At 32.8% G+C, this 15,627-nt stretch overlaps 2 protein-coding genes across 3 annotated transcripts in view; one reads left to right on the top strand and one right to left on the bottom strand.

Annotated features, from left to right (window-relative positions):
* Nucleotides 1-15,627, bottom strand: part of Alk (Anaplastic lymphoma kinase) — a 200,383-nt gene that overhangs the window by 112,399 nt on the left and 72,357 nt on the right. The gene's annotated exons all lie outside the window — the stretch shown is intronic.
* LOC140443462 (inactive peptidyl-prolyl cis-trans isomerase shutdown-like) lies at nucleotides 1,442-6,837 on the top strand. The gene is made up of 2 exons (XM_072534742.1): nucleotides 1,442-1,600; nucleotides 5,497-6,837. The coding sequence occupies exons 1-2, from the start codon at nucleotides 1,569-1,571 to the stop codon at nucleotides 6,566-6,568; spliced, it is 1,104 nt and encodes a 367-aa protein (XP_072390843.1). The 5' UTR covers nucleotides 1,442-1,568; the 3' UTR covers nucleotides 6,569-6,837.

Here is a 15,627-nt window from a genome sequence, read left to right as displayed (position 1 = left end):
ATATTTGAACCTATTACCGAAAACGGAGTATGAAAATCCAGGTACAACCATTCTTCTTCTTGTAGTTCCTTCTCCTATCGGAGGTTATTGGCGGCTGCTATGAAAAGATCTACTTAGCTGCAACAATACCACTCTCTCAAGTTTCTTAGCCAGGAAGTTTTCCGTCTTCCTATGGATCTATGCAACCATGAACTCTACCAAATGTTCAAAGAGACACCGATCTTAGAATTCGTTAAACTTCATAGACTTCGATGAGCTGATCATGAAGTGAGAATGGAGACCAAAAGATTGCCGAAAAGATCACTAAATAGTAAAATGCAGGGCGCAAGACCAAAACTCCGCAAAGACCACGGAAAAGGTGGGAGGATGAAGTGGCAGCGGACGCGTAAAATTTGCTAGACGCAAGAACCTGAAAAATATCGGCGCGGGATCAGGAAGGTTGGAGGCATAGTTTGGAGAAGGACAAGGCTCGATTTAGGCTGTAGCGCCATATTGGAGAGAGAGGGAGAGAGGGGGATCCCTGGTGAACTCCCTTTTTAATTGAGATATTTTTTGACAAGTCTTTATTGATTCTTATTTCGGCCGATAGGCTTAGTATGATTCTCTCATATTCTTTTTAAACAGTTCCATAAAAAATATTAAACTTATTTTTCATTACTAAACTAATAATTAAACTGCACAAATTAATCATAACTATTTATATGTAAAAAACAATGCATTTGTGAAAATTTTAGTTGTTATTCGTAAAATACTATAATAGACATCCTAATAAAATCATTTACTATTTTTACTAGGAATTAATGGAATGGGAAATGTGTAAACATACTTTCAACTAATTCAAATTTGCCACAGCAATTTTCTTGTTATCGTATATTTATTAGGTACTTATTTATTTTTATCATTAAAAAATGTAAAATATTATTATTTTTAGCTTCCTGAATAGAATTTTTAAAATTTGACAAATTATTTATTACTAATCTTATATACTTTTACCAGAACTTCGAGGGGCATGTTCATAAGTTATGTACTAAATTAAGTGCATCCTTTTTTTTTGGTAAAGTGAGGATTACCCAATTTTTGTAGTCTGACTTAGATTTTAGATTTAATCCCACTATTTTCTGTTATACAATGTATTTTACTACTTCAGGATCTAGAACGGTGTAATATTCCTTAAATCTGATATTTCCTATTATTTACATATTGACAAAATTTTTCCAAACTTGTTAATAAAAATTAACGTTACATGTTAATTTGTCTTTAACTAAATTGAAAAGTCAACTAAATATATTTTATATAATAATCTGACGACTTATATAAATGGAAAACCTTCCAACGAGTGCAGCACCACCTATTAGAAATAAGCCGAAGTTTTAAAATTGCAAATGGGATTTTCTTACAGGAAGTTATTTCAATGACGCTCCGCTCATGTCACAAGTCAACCTTCAAATCAATATTATTTTGTTTTTACTAGACTGGAGCAACTGGAGTGCCTATGCTTATCCATCGCTGCAAAATAAATTTTGTCAGAAATTACTTTTAGACTGCTACAGTATTGATTATTAATCACCATGCCTATTATAAAGGAACCAGTTAATCTGAAGTAAGTTTCATTGTTAATACATAGGTGTTTTTTTAATACCATCTCAACACGTTTTCATGTCCTAGTAGAATGAAGAATTTTTGCAATTACATTTTTCTTGTATGATTAGTGATAGCTAGTTATATACCAAACCGAACTAACCCATTGATAGTATTTAGGTACTAGGTTATTTCTCTAAATATTAACCACAATTATTATCAAAGTATTTTCAACATAGATATACCAGAAATGTTAAGAGATGGTTTTCTTAAGTTTATCTTAAAACTAAGTCAACTATAAATTACTTAACTAATTTATATAAATTTATTCTTACTAGTTTACGATCTTCATATACCAATCCATATTCATTTTTGATCCCTATTTCTGTCTTGGTCTTGTAGCAACATTGTGATATGTTTTATTTATCATCTACCCCTTGTTATGTCCTTCATTCTTATAATTTTGTCGGTCTATTTGCTATCTATATGTTCAGTTAAGTCCCATTGGACCGTAAAAATATCTTTTTACTTATATCCATAATACCAGTTTCTCTTCTTTGTATGTGTTATTTTATATGATGGTGATTTCCAACAATGATTTACCCACAGGAGTTATGCAACTCTTAATCCCTTCATAAGATGTTTTTGAAACAGACATACATATTTTGGTTAACATCTAAGCATTTCTTGATTAATACATTGAATGCAAAAGATCTCATATACCTAAGCATCTATATTTTTGATAAATTCATCTGTGAATGACCTTTAAGAAGATTTGAAGTGTGGGAGACGTCATACTTGTGGTGCAGTAGTTGCTGCATTCCCTAGGGTTTTTCTTTTTTGGGAAAATGAATGTTGAGGTTAATCATTTGTTGAGTATGTCTCATGCTATAGATTCTTAACAATGTTGATAGCCAGTTGATCTGGCACAGGACTGTTTCCGTTTCATGTTCTTTAATGCGTACAGTATTTCTTCCTTTGCAATTTCTTTACTTGTTTCTTTTTCTTCTAACGTTATGACTTGTAGGTTTTCTTTTTCGTATTTGAACGGCACAACTTATCCTGGGCTATTTTAAGTTCTCTATTCTGTGCCATTCAATTGATGTGGCTGTTCTATTCTCATTTATTAGGTATTCTCATAATTTCAAAACATAAATGAGGTATCCTTGATATGTTACTGACTTACTAAACTAATAGTGGTATTTTCCTTTTTATTAACTTCCTCCTTTAATATGGGTAACCAGATCCTACTGCATTCTGCCGAGGAATTTGTGACACAATTGGTCTCATTTAGCATACTTATTTTCTAAACAACATATATATCAAATCGGAATTTGGTGTTTATTGAGAGTAAACTAAATGTAAGACCAAATACTTATCATGTCGGGATAGTATTATGAGGTTTTTTTCTCATGATTTACTATGGAAATAAAGTCGTTCCAGGAACACAACTGAGCAATATTGGCAATATCATTTTAAAGTCATTAAAAATTAAATTATTAGTAGAATTTTTCACCAAGTAATAAAAAAAAATTTGTTTAATTTATCAATGTTTGTATTTTGAGAACGATTCCTGAAGTGTAAGTTGAAATGTCAGTAAACTTCTTTTAAACTTGGTACTTTAATTAGTAGTAACTTTAGTAATCATTTGTATATCAAGTTAATGTATCTATTAGGCTTCACATTTTTAATCAGTTTGCTCTGGTCATTTCACTCTCAGTTGTAATTTCTAATTTAGGATTCAGGTACCTGAACTTAGAAACTTTGATTATCTGTGTTTTATATAATATGTGTACTGGTTGATTTGGATTCTGGTTTATTACTGATGTATTTTTGCTATTTTAATTTTTAAGCCAATTTCATTTCCCTAATATCTTGATAAAGAATCAGTGGAAGTCCTCAGAATTGTTAGGAATTTTACCTGTACCTGTATATATTAAATTACTTACTAATGTGTTATTTTTATATCATCTTATGCAGTAGCGCACCTAGAATTTGCCTCTGGGGGGGGGGGTTTGGTTGGTCACCAATAGTACCTCCATTTTGAGTCCTTAAACTGTGTAATTAACAGTGTCGGAATAGGGTCCTGGGGGGGGGTTTAACTCCCAAAACCCCCCCTCGGTGCGCCACTGATCTTATGACAAAAATGTTCGGGAGTATAGTATCAAGAGTATATAATAATAAGCATAAGTTCAATACACACCCTTATTGGACTTAACACTTATAATTGGTACAGCTTTTATTTAGATGTTTTCATCCACACTGAGGCTACTTGGTGTTCATAGATATACTAAATGATTCTTAGATCTTGGAAGTATAAACCTTTTCTAGAATGTTCAATAGCATACTGTTTAATACAGTCAAATGCTTATACTATTACCAGTGGTTGTATATAATTGCTATAGAATAATTTGTTAGGCTATCTTTTTAGTTTCTCTTCTTTAATTAAATTGCTTGAACATGCCAGTTTAGGTATGTAGAGCTTTTCCTATTAATGCATAGCTACCACATTACAAAAGCTAATATTCTGTCGTTAAACTAACTCAATATTATTTATCACATCTTTTACTGTGACTTATAACATAATATCATATTGTTACTTACACCTAAGTATGGTCTTACATCAATGAAACATCAAACATGCAAAGTGCTATATCAAGATCAATACTGCAGATAAAAGATTTGACTTTCAACTTTACCCATCAAAATGATATTTAGGAGGTTATGTTTATTATTTTGTAGAATATAGCCTAATTATGAGATCTTTCACTACTTAATGAGATCTAATAATTCTCTTTAGACATCAGTTCTTCTTAGGACTACATTTGTTACCTCATTAGGAATTATATATAGCCTTCTTAGATACCGCATTTTCATAAGTATGTAGCATTTCAAGATCCAGATTCTAAGGCGAGGGAGGTATTTATCAAATTTAATGAAGATGTGTCTAAAAGGTATTTGAATCTCTCAACAAGCATTTTGTGTCTCTTATTTTTCTTTTAATTTTTCTATTAAATATTTTGTATTCTTCTTTACTCCTTTTTATAGTTTCTTTCTTCCATGATGTCTAGAATTTCGTCTGTGATCCAACTTTTCTTTGATTGTCTCCTTTTTTTGCTATAGAACATTTTGTGACGCCTTATTTATGTTGGTTGTGCTGTTTTCCACTGATGTTCTTAGTTGCCTTTTCATGTTTACTTATATTAGAATTTAGTTTTTCTAATTCTGTTTATAGCTTCCCTCTTGTTTCTTATGCCATAAATAACTCTGTATTCCATAAACCAAATTGAAAACCACTGATATTGTCTTAAATATCATATACCAGCACTGTTTCATAACAAAACATGCATATAATTTCCTCGTTATGTATCACTGTACTATTTGTTGTATCTTTGACACATTAAATATGCCACATGCAGATCCTTTTCTGATATTATATATCAAAAAACATAACTGTAATATTCTTTAAAAAATTTTGGATTGAGAAACAGTTGTTCCTGTGCAGCTATTACCAGGCTATGCTTTCTATTATCAACAAAAATGAATATGTATATGACATAATCACACTATGTTTAGCCTACCACTAGCTGATGAGTGCCAAAAACCAGTTCTATTATATAGTTGTAATTGAGTGTTTTGTATATTTATCATTTTTGCAAAAATGTGATTTTTGATTGATCAGTTTAGGTACAATCCACAATTATTTTGTCTCTATGATATATTTTACATATATCCATGTTATATACAGTTATTTGTATTTAAAACATTGAAATTTGTTTTCTTTCAAATAATCATTATTAATCATAATAAGAAAATAAAAAGAATTTTATTTACTAAATGGAACATTTAGTTTAACTTTTAACAAATTTGTCATTTATTAATCAATTTTCTGGTATTGATTGCATTTTTTTATTTTAGGGCCTTAATGGAAGGTGGGTATGAATTTACAGTCAATAATGATGAAGCTGTAGAAGAGGATCTTGAAGAGGAACGTGAATATAAGAACAACTTGTTAAAATTTATGAACATGCAAGTAACAGGAGATTTTCAGGATGAGGATTCATATGTTCAAGGTCAGCCATTTGAAGTCATATCCTCTAAAATGAAGAATCTGACCGATGATGGGGCAGTTAAAAAGAAAGTGATTCGGGAAGGATATGGAGCGAAACCACAGGATTCTGAAATGGTTCGTGTGCAGTATAATGCCTACATAGAATACAATGCAGAACCTTTTGATTCTACTTATGCCAGAAACAGACCTCATCAGTTTCTTATAAACTGTGGTGAAGTCATTATTGGATTAGACATAGCTGTGCAAAGTATGCAAGTTAATGAAAAATCACAATTTTTGATCCAACCAAAGTTTGCATATGGTGCCCTTGGTTGTCTTCAAAGAGTACCACCAGACACTGAGGTTTTATTTGAGATAGAACTTTTAGAAATTGTAAATATAGGTGCTGCAAAAAGATTTGAATCATTACCACAAGAAGAACAAAATAATTTCACTTTTGTTTATGAATATTGTTTGGCATTATGTGCTAAAGGTAAAGATATATATTCAAGAAATATCAAAGGTGCTATAAGGGAGTACAACATGGCTGTCTCAAAATTAGAAATGTGTCAATTAGACACTTACGAAGACCAAGTCAAACAACAGGAGTTATTGTTAAAGTTATACTCTAATTTACTGGTTGCTTGTACTAAAACTGAAGATTATAAAAAAGCGTGCATTAATTTTAACAGAATTAATGAATTGGTAAAAGGAACTGATCTAAAAATTTCTGCCAAAATGTACTACAATAGTGCTAAATGCTTAAGAATGTTGGGAGAATATCATTTATCCAAGAGAAGATTAAATGAAGCACTAAAATTAGAACCCAAAAATAAAGAAATTTTACAGGAACTAGTTGAGTTGGAAAATTCGTTTAAACAATATAAAGAAAAAGAATCTCAAGTTGCCAAAGCTTTTATATCTGGTGCTAAAGTATAAAAGCTAAAAATTTTGAATTTTTGACGAATATTATATATTCAAACTATTTTTTTGTTTTTAAAATATTAATGTTAGTTTATATTCTTCTATAATACAGAAATATTGAAAGATTTTATCATTTATCTACCCAATAATATAACGAACTTCCAGGATTTAAAAGCTAAAAATTCTGAATTTTTGACGAATATTATATATTCAAACTATTTTTTTATGTTGTTAAAATATTAATGTTAGTTTATATTCTTCTATAATAAAGAAATATTGAAAGATTTTGTCATTTATCTACCCAATAATATAACGAACCTAAGGTTTTAAGTCGGTTGTCTTTTCTATTTTTGACAATCATTCTTGCTAAACAAACTTTTTTACCTGTCTATAAAGAACAACGGTAAAGGATACAAAAGCTATTCTAGCCGTAGAAAGTACGAAGAGAAAAAAAAATGAGATGTGAACGAGGAGGGGAAGCATTAGCTTTCTTATTATCTACGCACGAGTTTTATTAAGAAACACGCATGGGACTGTGTTTACTTTTAATTAAGATTTTATAGTGTGTGTATATTTCAACTAAACACTGTAATAGTGCACTCATGGTGCACTAGTACAGTGTTTAGTTGAAAAGAAGGTCCTTGTAAATGTATAATTGATCTATTATATTAATTGAACCAGCAAAAATGGATTTTACTGGGAATAATTGTTTGCAAAATAATCATTTCATACATCTTCAACAAAGACTAACAATATGGAAATGGTATATCCAGTAACTTTTCGGAGACTGAAGGTCACAACTAGTACTAAAATAAAATGATATGGACAACGGTTCAGGCATAAGAAAGTACGAAGTGATTCAAACAAAACTGACAAAAAAACAACAAAATGACAGGCTCTGATCAAGAACCAGTGGAGATAATAGAAGTGGATTAGATTAATATATTGGTAGACTTATATGTTTCAGTGTACAGCACAGGTATAATTCCTAAAGATTCGCTGACATCTACTTTCATTGCATTGCCAAAAAATACCAAGTACAAAAGAATGTCAAGAACATCGAACAGTAAGTTTAATGAATCATACCCTCAAAACAATCCATAAGCGAATACATCAAACTCATCCATGAACGTACTTATACAAAGATGCATGGATATGAATAAACCTATAGAGTCCTTTCTTGGACTACGACGAAGCCTTCAATAACGTAAAACGTTACCGCCTAATAAAATTTCTCGAAACGAAAAACTTATGGGAAATAGTGAAATTATAGCAACTTCCATGATAACCAGAAAACTTCACTAAAAGGGGAAAACAAATTTTCAAAAGTATTTGTGATTGAAAAGAGTGTTAGGCAGAGTTTTAAACTATCTGACGACGTATAAGATCATTTCATTGTTGCTCAGTGATATTCTTTTAAGGATTAACACCTTACATAACATATTTGGTAGGGACAAAGACAATCTACGCATCTCATATAGTCTGGGATATGACGTAAAAATAGTAGAAAACCTCTGAAGTTTTTTTATATGCATCGATTTGTTTGAAATTTTGATAGTAGTTAAAAAATATCTCACAGTTCAAAATCTAAATCCATTGGGGGTGATTACCACTCCAACTCGGGAGTGAAAAAAATTAATCAAAAAAGAAACAAAGGACGGTATTGGCTAGAATAGTGAATTTTAAGAGAAAAATGTAAAGTTAATATTTTTGGAAGAAATATTCGTGACTGAAAGTTGACAAATTGAAGATTGAAAAAAACAAAGAGAATATTTATATACAAGCAGTGGCGCACCCGGGGGGGGGTTAAGCCCCAGCCCCCCCCCCGCCGGGCACTATTCCGACACTGTTACTCACAAATTATAAGAACTCAAAATAATAGAAGTAGCATAAAAAAAAAATTCGGTGTCCAACCAAAACCCCCCCACAGGAAAATTCTAGTTGCGCTACTGTATACAAGCATTATATTCTGGAAGTTTAACTGGTTTAAAAGGATTAGTGTTGAAAAATATGGGAAAAAAGTGAAGAAACTATTTTCGGACTTTCTCAAAAATCTCCTTTTTTTTTAAATACCTCAACAACTAAAAAAGGTACAGAAAAAATTGTTACAATATGAAATTTTTTTACTGAAGACTTTAATTTTGTAAAATTGTAAAATAAAATAATAAATAAATATTAAAATTACTTTATTCAATTTTGAAAATAATATTTAAAATGTAAAAATACAAAAAAAAAACATAGTATGAAGCTTCGCGCTAGTCTACAGTACCAGCTACTGTACAGTACTTTTTTATTATTAACGTAGGAACTTAATATTAACAAAGTTATGGCTTTCTGCAGTTCATTTTAATTATTAACAAACATTACATTCTGGAAGTTTATGTGGTTTAGAACATTTAGTTTTGATAAAATCCGAGTTTAAAGTAAAGACATTATTATCGGAATTTCTCAAAAAAATACCTTTTTTTTTAAAATAACTCAACAACTAAAAAAGATACAAAAAAATACAAAAAACAACTTTTTTTTACTAAAGATGTTGGTTTGTGTTTTATTTCTTAGACTAAAAATTAAACGAGATATGATTGTTTAAAGGTTGTATTCGCATGCGTTTAGCACAATCTTCAAGCCCGTTCAGCGCAACCCGTTTTATAACGAAGGACTTGCAAAAATTTATTATATATCACTTAGTAGCTTTTAAAATAAACTACAAAGTGATGTATAGTAAATTTTTTCAAGCCCTTTGTTTTAAAATGGATGGCGCTGAAAGGGATAGAGGATGGTCCTAAACGCATGCGAATATAACCTTATAACAATCATATCTCGTTTAATTTTTAGTCTATAGAAGTAAAACACTACACACCTTTCTCATCATGGAGTTGTGAAGAAAGAAAGTCTCACAACTAAATTACGAGTTGTGTTCAACGGTTCTTGTGCTTCTTCCTCTGGTGTTTCTCTAAATGATCTACAAATGGTCGGACCCATCATTCAATTTAGTCTCATATCAATTTTGCTTCGTTTTCGAACATTCATATGTTTTCTCGCAGATATTGCCAAAATGGATAGGCAAGTTTTGAAAAATACTTCGCAGCGGAGTTTTCAAAGAATATTGTTGTGGGAAGATTTATCTCAACCTCTTCTCTCATATGATTTAAATACGGTCACATACGAAACATCTTCATCAACTCACTTTACTTCAATGATCAGCTTACAAAAGCATATACAGTAGTAGAATCATGGTTCTGCGTGGATGATCTTCTCACCGGTCATGAGTCATCCCGAGTTTAGCGAAACTATGTGTTGAAGTTTATATTCTTAATTTTGGTTGTTTTCCTCTACATAAGTGGGTCTCAAATGATCCAAATGTTCTTCAAGGAATCGAAACGACACATCATACAAATACTTCATTTTACATTATTTCAAATGAAAACACCAAAACTCTGGGACTAGAGCTTGAACATTCTTACGTACAAGGTTCCATTTAAATAATCCCAAATACAATTTCTAAGTGGTCATTGGGATCAATCAGTCTCTTTAGATATTCACACTCAGTGGTTATCGTTTCGTGATGAACTAAGTTATCTTAATAACTTAACTATTCCTCGGCATGCTACTACCAATAATAATTATAAGGTATTAGAGATTTGTGGTTTTTGCGACGCTAGTGATTCTGCTTATGGAGCGTCTATTTACATTAAAAGCATTGATCATTTAGGTATTGTGCTATATCGCCTTTCCACGAATCTTTTTTTATTACGTGTCTTCGATACCGCTGGCTTCCGCGCCGGTGATAATATTGTACCGAACTTGCTTATTTCGACGTAGACCATATAACGGTTGCATCTCGAGACGACCATCTGCCTTTGAGAACCTTCCAGATGTATCGACTGGGATGGAATCAAAGCGTTAACGCAAGTGAATAGAGGTGGACTATTCCAGAATATTCTAGTACATATTAACTTTTATATATACGTAGCGCTGATATTAGATAAGTTAGTTGTATATTTATATAAATTAGAACCACTCGTTTTATTTAACAACGGTACAGTTGGTGTCACGGTGTAAGGACAATTGATTTATTTAAAAATAAATTCAGCAGTGACTTTTGAAAAAGACTTTTGAACTTTTGAAAAGTATTGATTGTCTAGAACATCCGCGTACTCCGGTAGTGGTATTTGTAAGAAATAACATTTAAATAAGTACGTGTGTGCCTGGCCAAAGATGCTGCTAGTAGAACTTTCAGTAAAACAGTTACGTGAGCAACTAGAAAAACGCGATGGAGATGACCCAGATGCATTCCATTTTCAATCAGCAGAAGAAGCAGTTTTAATGAAGATCGAAGAAAGTTCTAGAAAGAATTATGAGAATATTTCCAAAAGATTCGATGAAACGTTTCAAAATTATTAAAGAAACGGCTAGACAAAACGATGAGAAATTTAAAAACGTTTCTCAAATGATCGAAGAATCTTCTAGAAAAAATGATGATAAATTCGAGAATGTTTCCAAAAGATTCGATGAAACGTCTCAAATTATTAAAGAAGTAGATAGATAAAACGACGAGAAATTCGAAAATGTTTCTAGAACATTAAGAAATTTGAAGAAGTTTCTAGAACACTCGATAAGGTAGAAGAGAAGATTAAACAGCTAGAGAGCATGATAACTAATACGAAAGTGTTCTCACCAGTTAATGCAGTCGTTTTAGATCTTGTAGTGAAAGAAGAATCACCTAGAGACGAAACAACACATCATATGAGATTCAAATTGCCACCATTTGATGGAAAGTCTTATTGGTCCATATACCTTAGACAATTTGAAGCTATTGCGACAGCCATCATTGAACAGAACAAGAAAAAGCTGTTTCCTTGACTGCTGCTTTACAAGGTGATGCTGCGGATATCCCAAGATCAATTACTAAGGGTCAAGAAAAATGTTACCAGACCTTGTTCACTCGACTAGACAAAAGACTAGTGAAAATTTGCAGTTTGAAGCAGATGTTGCTCATATAATGCGGTTAGCTTATCCAGAGGCACCAGACATTTTGGAAGAAATTGCTGTAGATATCTTCGTCAATGGGTTAAAAGACAATGAATTACAGAAAGCTTTACGACCAGCAAGACCGAAAGTTCTAGATGAAGCTCTCGCTATTGCCTTGGAACACGAGTCAGCTAGTCGAGCTTCACCGAGCTGTCGAGTACGACCCTCTGAAGAGAGCGACGAACAAAACGATAAACGTCTGGAAGAAATTGTACGGAAAGTAGTTCGTAACATGATGCCGAAGAGACGCGAAACTAGATGTTGGAATGGTGGCGACGTAGGTCACATTTGCCGTAAATTGCAAGAAATTAATACAACAGTCAGAAAGCTAGAAAAAATCGAACACCGGGCTGGAAAAAGTCATTCAAAGGCTGATACTCATTTAAGACAGCCATACAGTGCAAAATGTAAACACTGTCTTAAATTATTAGAACGACTTTGCCCCGTGAGACGAACCGCTCGGTCGTGAATGAAACTACAGGCCAGACTCCAACCTGCCTGATGTTAGGTCCTGAAGTTCGTTTGCCCTGCGACCTAGTATTTGGCTGCAGACAACACATCCAGTTAGCCAGTGACAGAATGAAAGTTCAATATGATTCTCGATGCAAGAATGAAAGCTATGAAGTAGTATAATCCACAACGTCGTCGAGGCTTGTCTCCTAAACTGCAAAGACAATGGGAAGGTTCGTATGAAATTAAAAAGAGAATAAATGACGTAATATACCGAATTAAGAAGTTGCAGAAAGTTAAACCAAAAGTAGTTCAAATAAATCGTCTAGCACCTTATGCTGGCTCAAATGAAACAGAAGAAGCACGAATCGTTCAACATGAGATCAAAGATGACCGGCGTCTAAGCTTTAATGAATTTATGTCAAATTACACAGAGAGAAAGAGTGCTAGATTCGGCGTGACCACAGAAGTTCAGCAGGATCATTTTAGTGTTCCGCATAACGTCTCTCTTGCCCACTGTGTTTCCCAAGATTTTAAGATGACTAAAGGAATCTCGTCAGTATTTTATAAGAAGTTCGGTCGTTTGGACGAGTTAACAAATCAGCAGCCTAAAGTTAGAAGAGTACTGAGATTAGCAGATGGTCCTCGATATTTGATGTATATGGTGACAAGGAAGTCGTATACAGACAAAAATTTGGCTTTACCCATGGTAGGCCATGTACTAGAAAATCTGGATTGGAAGATTGTCAGAAGCATGCTTGAAGTGATCTTCCGAGAGCTGCGTACGAATTACTGTGTGTTGCATTAATCCGAAGAGATCGTGATCTTTAAAGACAGTAGACTGTTATTTCTTTCTGAGGGGTCATGCAGAGCTAAACAGTCCTGTAGATTCCACCATACTAGGCCAACATATAGAGTTGCTGATCGGGACGCTCAGATCTAAGAGGGGAGCAGTGTACCGAACTTGCTTATTTCGACGTAGCCCATTTAACGGTTGAATCTCGAGACGACGATGATGTGCATTTGAGCACTTGCCGGATGTATCGACTGGGATGGAATCGAAGCGTTAATGCAAGTGAATAAAGGTGGACTATTCCAGAATATTCTAGTACATAATAACTTGTATATATAAGTAGCGCTGATATTAGCTAAGTTAGTTGATAAGATATGATCGTGCCGTAAACTTATAAATTAATATATTTATAGAAATTAGAACCGCTCGTTTTATTTAAAAAACGATACAATATAATAAGGGATTAATTTTTCTTTGTGTAATGTAAATACTATCAGACAGAAACATTCAGAAACAACATGCAGTCAAAATAAACTAATTTAAGATTTCTACATAAAAAGAAGTGTTTTACAATCAAACACTGTCTGTTTGAGAATTCTTTTTTGCTTTTGATAGTTTTTGAATATACATTTATATTTTTTAAAATATTTAGTTTTTTCACATCTTGTTTGCTTAAGTTGTCTTGCTGTACTCTTCGATTTTGCATTAGTCGTTGAGTATGTTGGCTGAATTTAAAATCTCTTTTTTATTTACATAACATAACACAACATAACAGTAACTTATTAGTTACTTCAAGTTGGGATTTAATAATTTGTTCATTGAGTTTTACTAGCTGTCCGTCTATGTATTTTCGTTTAGGGACTTTCTTATCTATTATGATAAAATCTATTTCATTCTTTGTTTTTCTATCAGGACTTATCCACGTCTACCTTCGATTTAGTTTTTTAGACAAGCGGTTTATTAAAAATAAGCTGTTTTTTTAATAGAAAGTTTAATCCAGCCTTTTCTGTTCATTTGTGGTAGGGAAGACCGGGAGAAATCGGCAACACGGCATAAGTATTTCAACAATCAACACAGCGCGCAGTTTCGTATTTGCTAACCGACCACATGTTTGTAATATGATTGTATTCGTAATTTTGGTTTAGATAAGGTGGCCGATTGTTTGTTTTTCAAGACGTTGATATAATTTTCTAATAATCTTTAAAAAGTGTTAAGTGATTTTGTTATTAATATTTATTAAAACTATTTAAAATGCCCTGTGCTTACGTTTGAAAAACCGAAAGATTAAAATGGCCAGAAGATGAACTGAAACTGCTATCACTGCTATACGATGGGCAAAAAAATATGAGAAGTAGGTCAATCATTCAATATTCAGAATCCACTTTTTTGCGGAACTTGACAGGAAACCAATTTTTAATGATAAACAGGAATTCACCATAGTCAACCTTGTTAAAAAATATGTTTTAGCGTATATAAATATGGCAAATATGTTATTTAGAATCACTGCAGCAGAACTAAGTTCCTAAGAACTCACTTCTAAGTTCTCACTAAGAACTAAGGCGTTTAGCGTAACACCTTGATGAAGCGAATAAAATAAAACTCCTTTTCGACTCTATAAAGAAAATCGCTGGTGAAGATTGGTTAGAACTCTTTTTAAAGCGCCATCCAGACATAAGTATTAGAAAACCCGAAGGTAGCATTCAAAACCGAATTTTTGCATTCAATAAACATGAGGTTGAACGAGTTTTTTAACAATCTGCTCACAGTTATAGAAAAGTGCAAATTTCCTGAGAGTTATTTCCCCCCTGAAGGAGGAAAACATGTTACCATAGTATGCGCTGAAAATGCTTCAGGACAGCTTGTCTCTCCAATGTTTATATTCCGGCGAATGCGTATGAATTCACAATTAATGAGAGGAGGTCTAATTCGAGCAATCAACAAATGTTCAAAAAACGGTTGGATAAATGAAGAGTTATTTTTCGACTGCATAAAACATTTGCGTCAGCATGTAAAGGCATTGAAAGAAGATCAAGTGCTTCTCATATTGAATAACCATGGAAGTCACATTTCTTTGTAGATTTATACTTACTGCAGATCACACGGAATCGTTATGGTTTAATTTTCTTCTCATACCTCACAAATGCTTCAACCTTTTGACCTAACTTTTTTGGACACCTAAGAATGCTTTAAACTGTAAGTGCAACTTGTATCTGAGAACTCATACTTATGAAAAGATTATACACTTTAAACTTGCTTCCATTTTTAACAGAACATAATCTGAGAATTGCCACGATGGACAAAGAAATATCCGGGTTCCATACTGCTAAAATATGGCCCATAGATCTTAATAAATTCTCTGAAGATGATTTCAGCTTAGTAGATCATACTGTGTCAGACATACAAACCAACGATACCAATTATGACAATGCTCTTGAGCAGAATGACACCATAAATAATACAGTCGAGATGCGACGAAACTCTGCAGAGAACTCCATCTAGAAATATCTAAATGCAACCGAAACCATCGAGATGTAATGAAACTATGCACAAGACTCCATCTAATATTGCCAAATTTAAATTAAACTAGCGAGCTGAACCCCAGCCTGGAACGTCAGGAACTATTAAAACTCAGTCTACCCATTGAAAAGCTAGCGCCTCTTCCTGCCAAAATTGTAAAGAAAAGTTCCAAATCACGTCAAAAATTTTCACGTCACGCCACTAAAAACTTAATCTGTAATATAAAAATGAATCGCAAAATGTGTTGGTAAGCGCATAACTCAAGAACGCATGGACCAATCTC

This window comes from Diabrotica undecimpunctata, chromosome 6 (genome assembly GCF_040954645.1).
Source record: "Diabrotica undecimpunctata isolate CICGRU chromosome 6, icDiaUnde3, whole genome shotgun sequence".
Classification (NCBI taxonomy): Eukaryota; Metazoa; Arthropoda; class Insecta; order Coleoptera; family Chrysomelidae; genus Diabrotica; species Diabrotica undecimpunctata.
This window is presented reverse-complemented; position numbering and strand designations above follow the sequence as displayed.

Bases quoted from the DNA above. Each gene is read 5' to 3' on its own strand.
- LOC140443462 (XM_072534742.1), top strand. From the start codon at position 1,569: ATGCCTATTATAAAGGAACCAGTTAATCTGAA. The intron at 1,601-5,496 runs GTAAGTTTCATT...TTTTTATTTTAG, and splicing joins AAGGAACCAGTTAATCTGAA to GGCCTTAATGGAAGGTGGGT.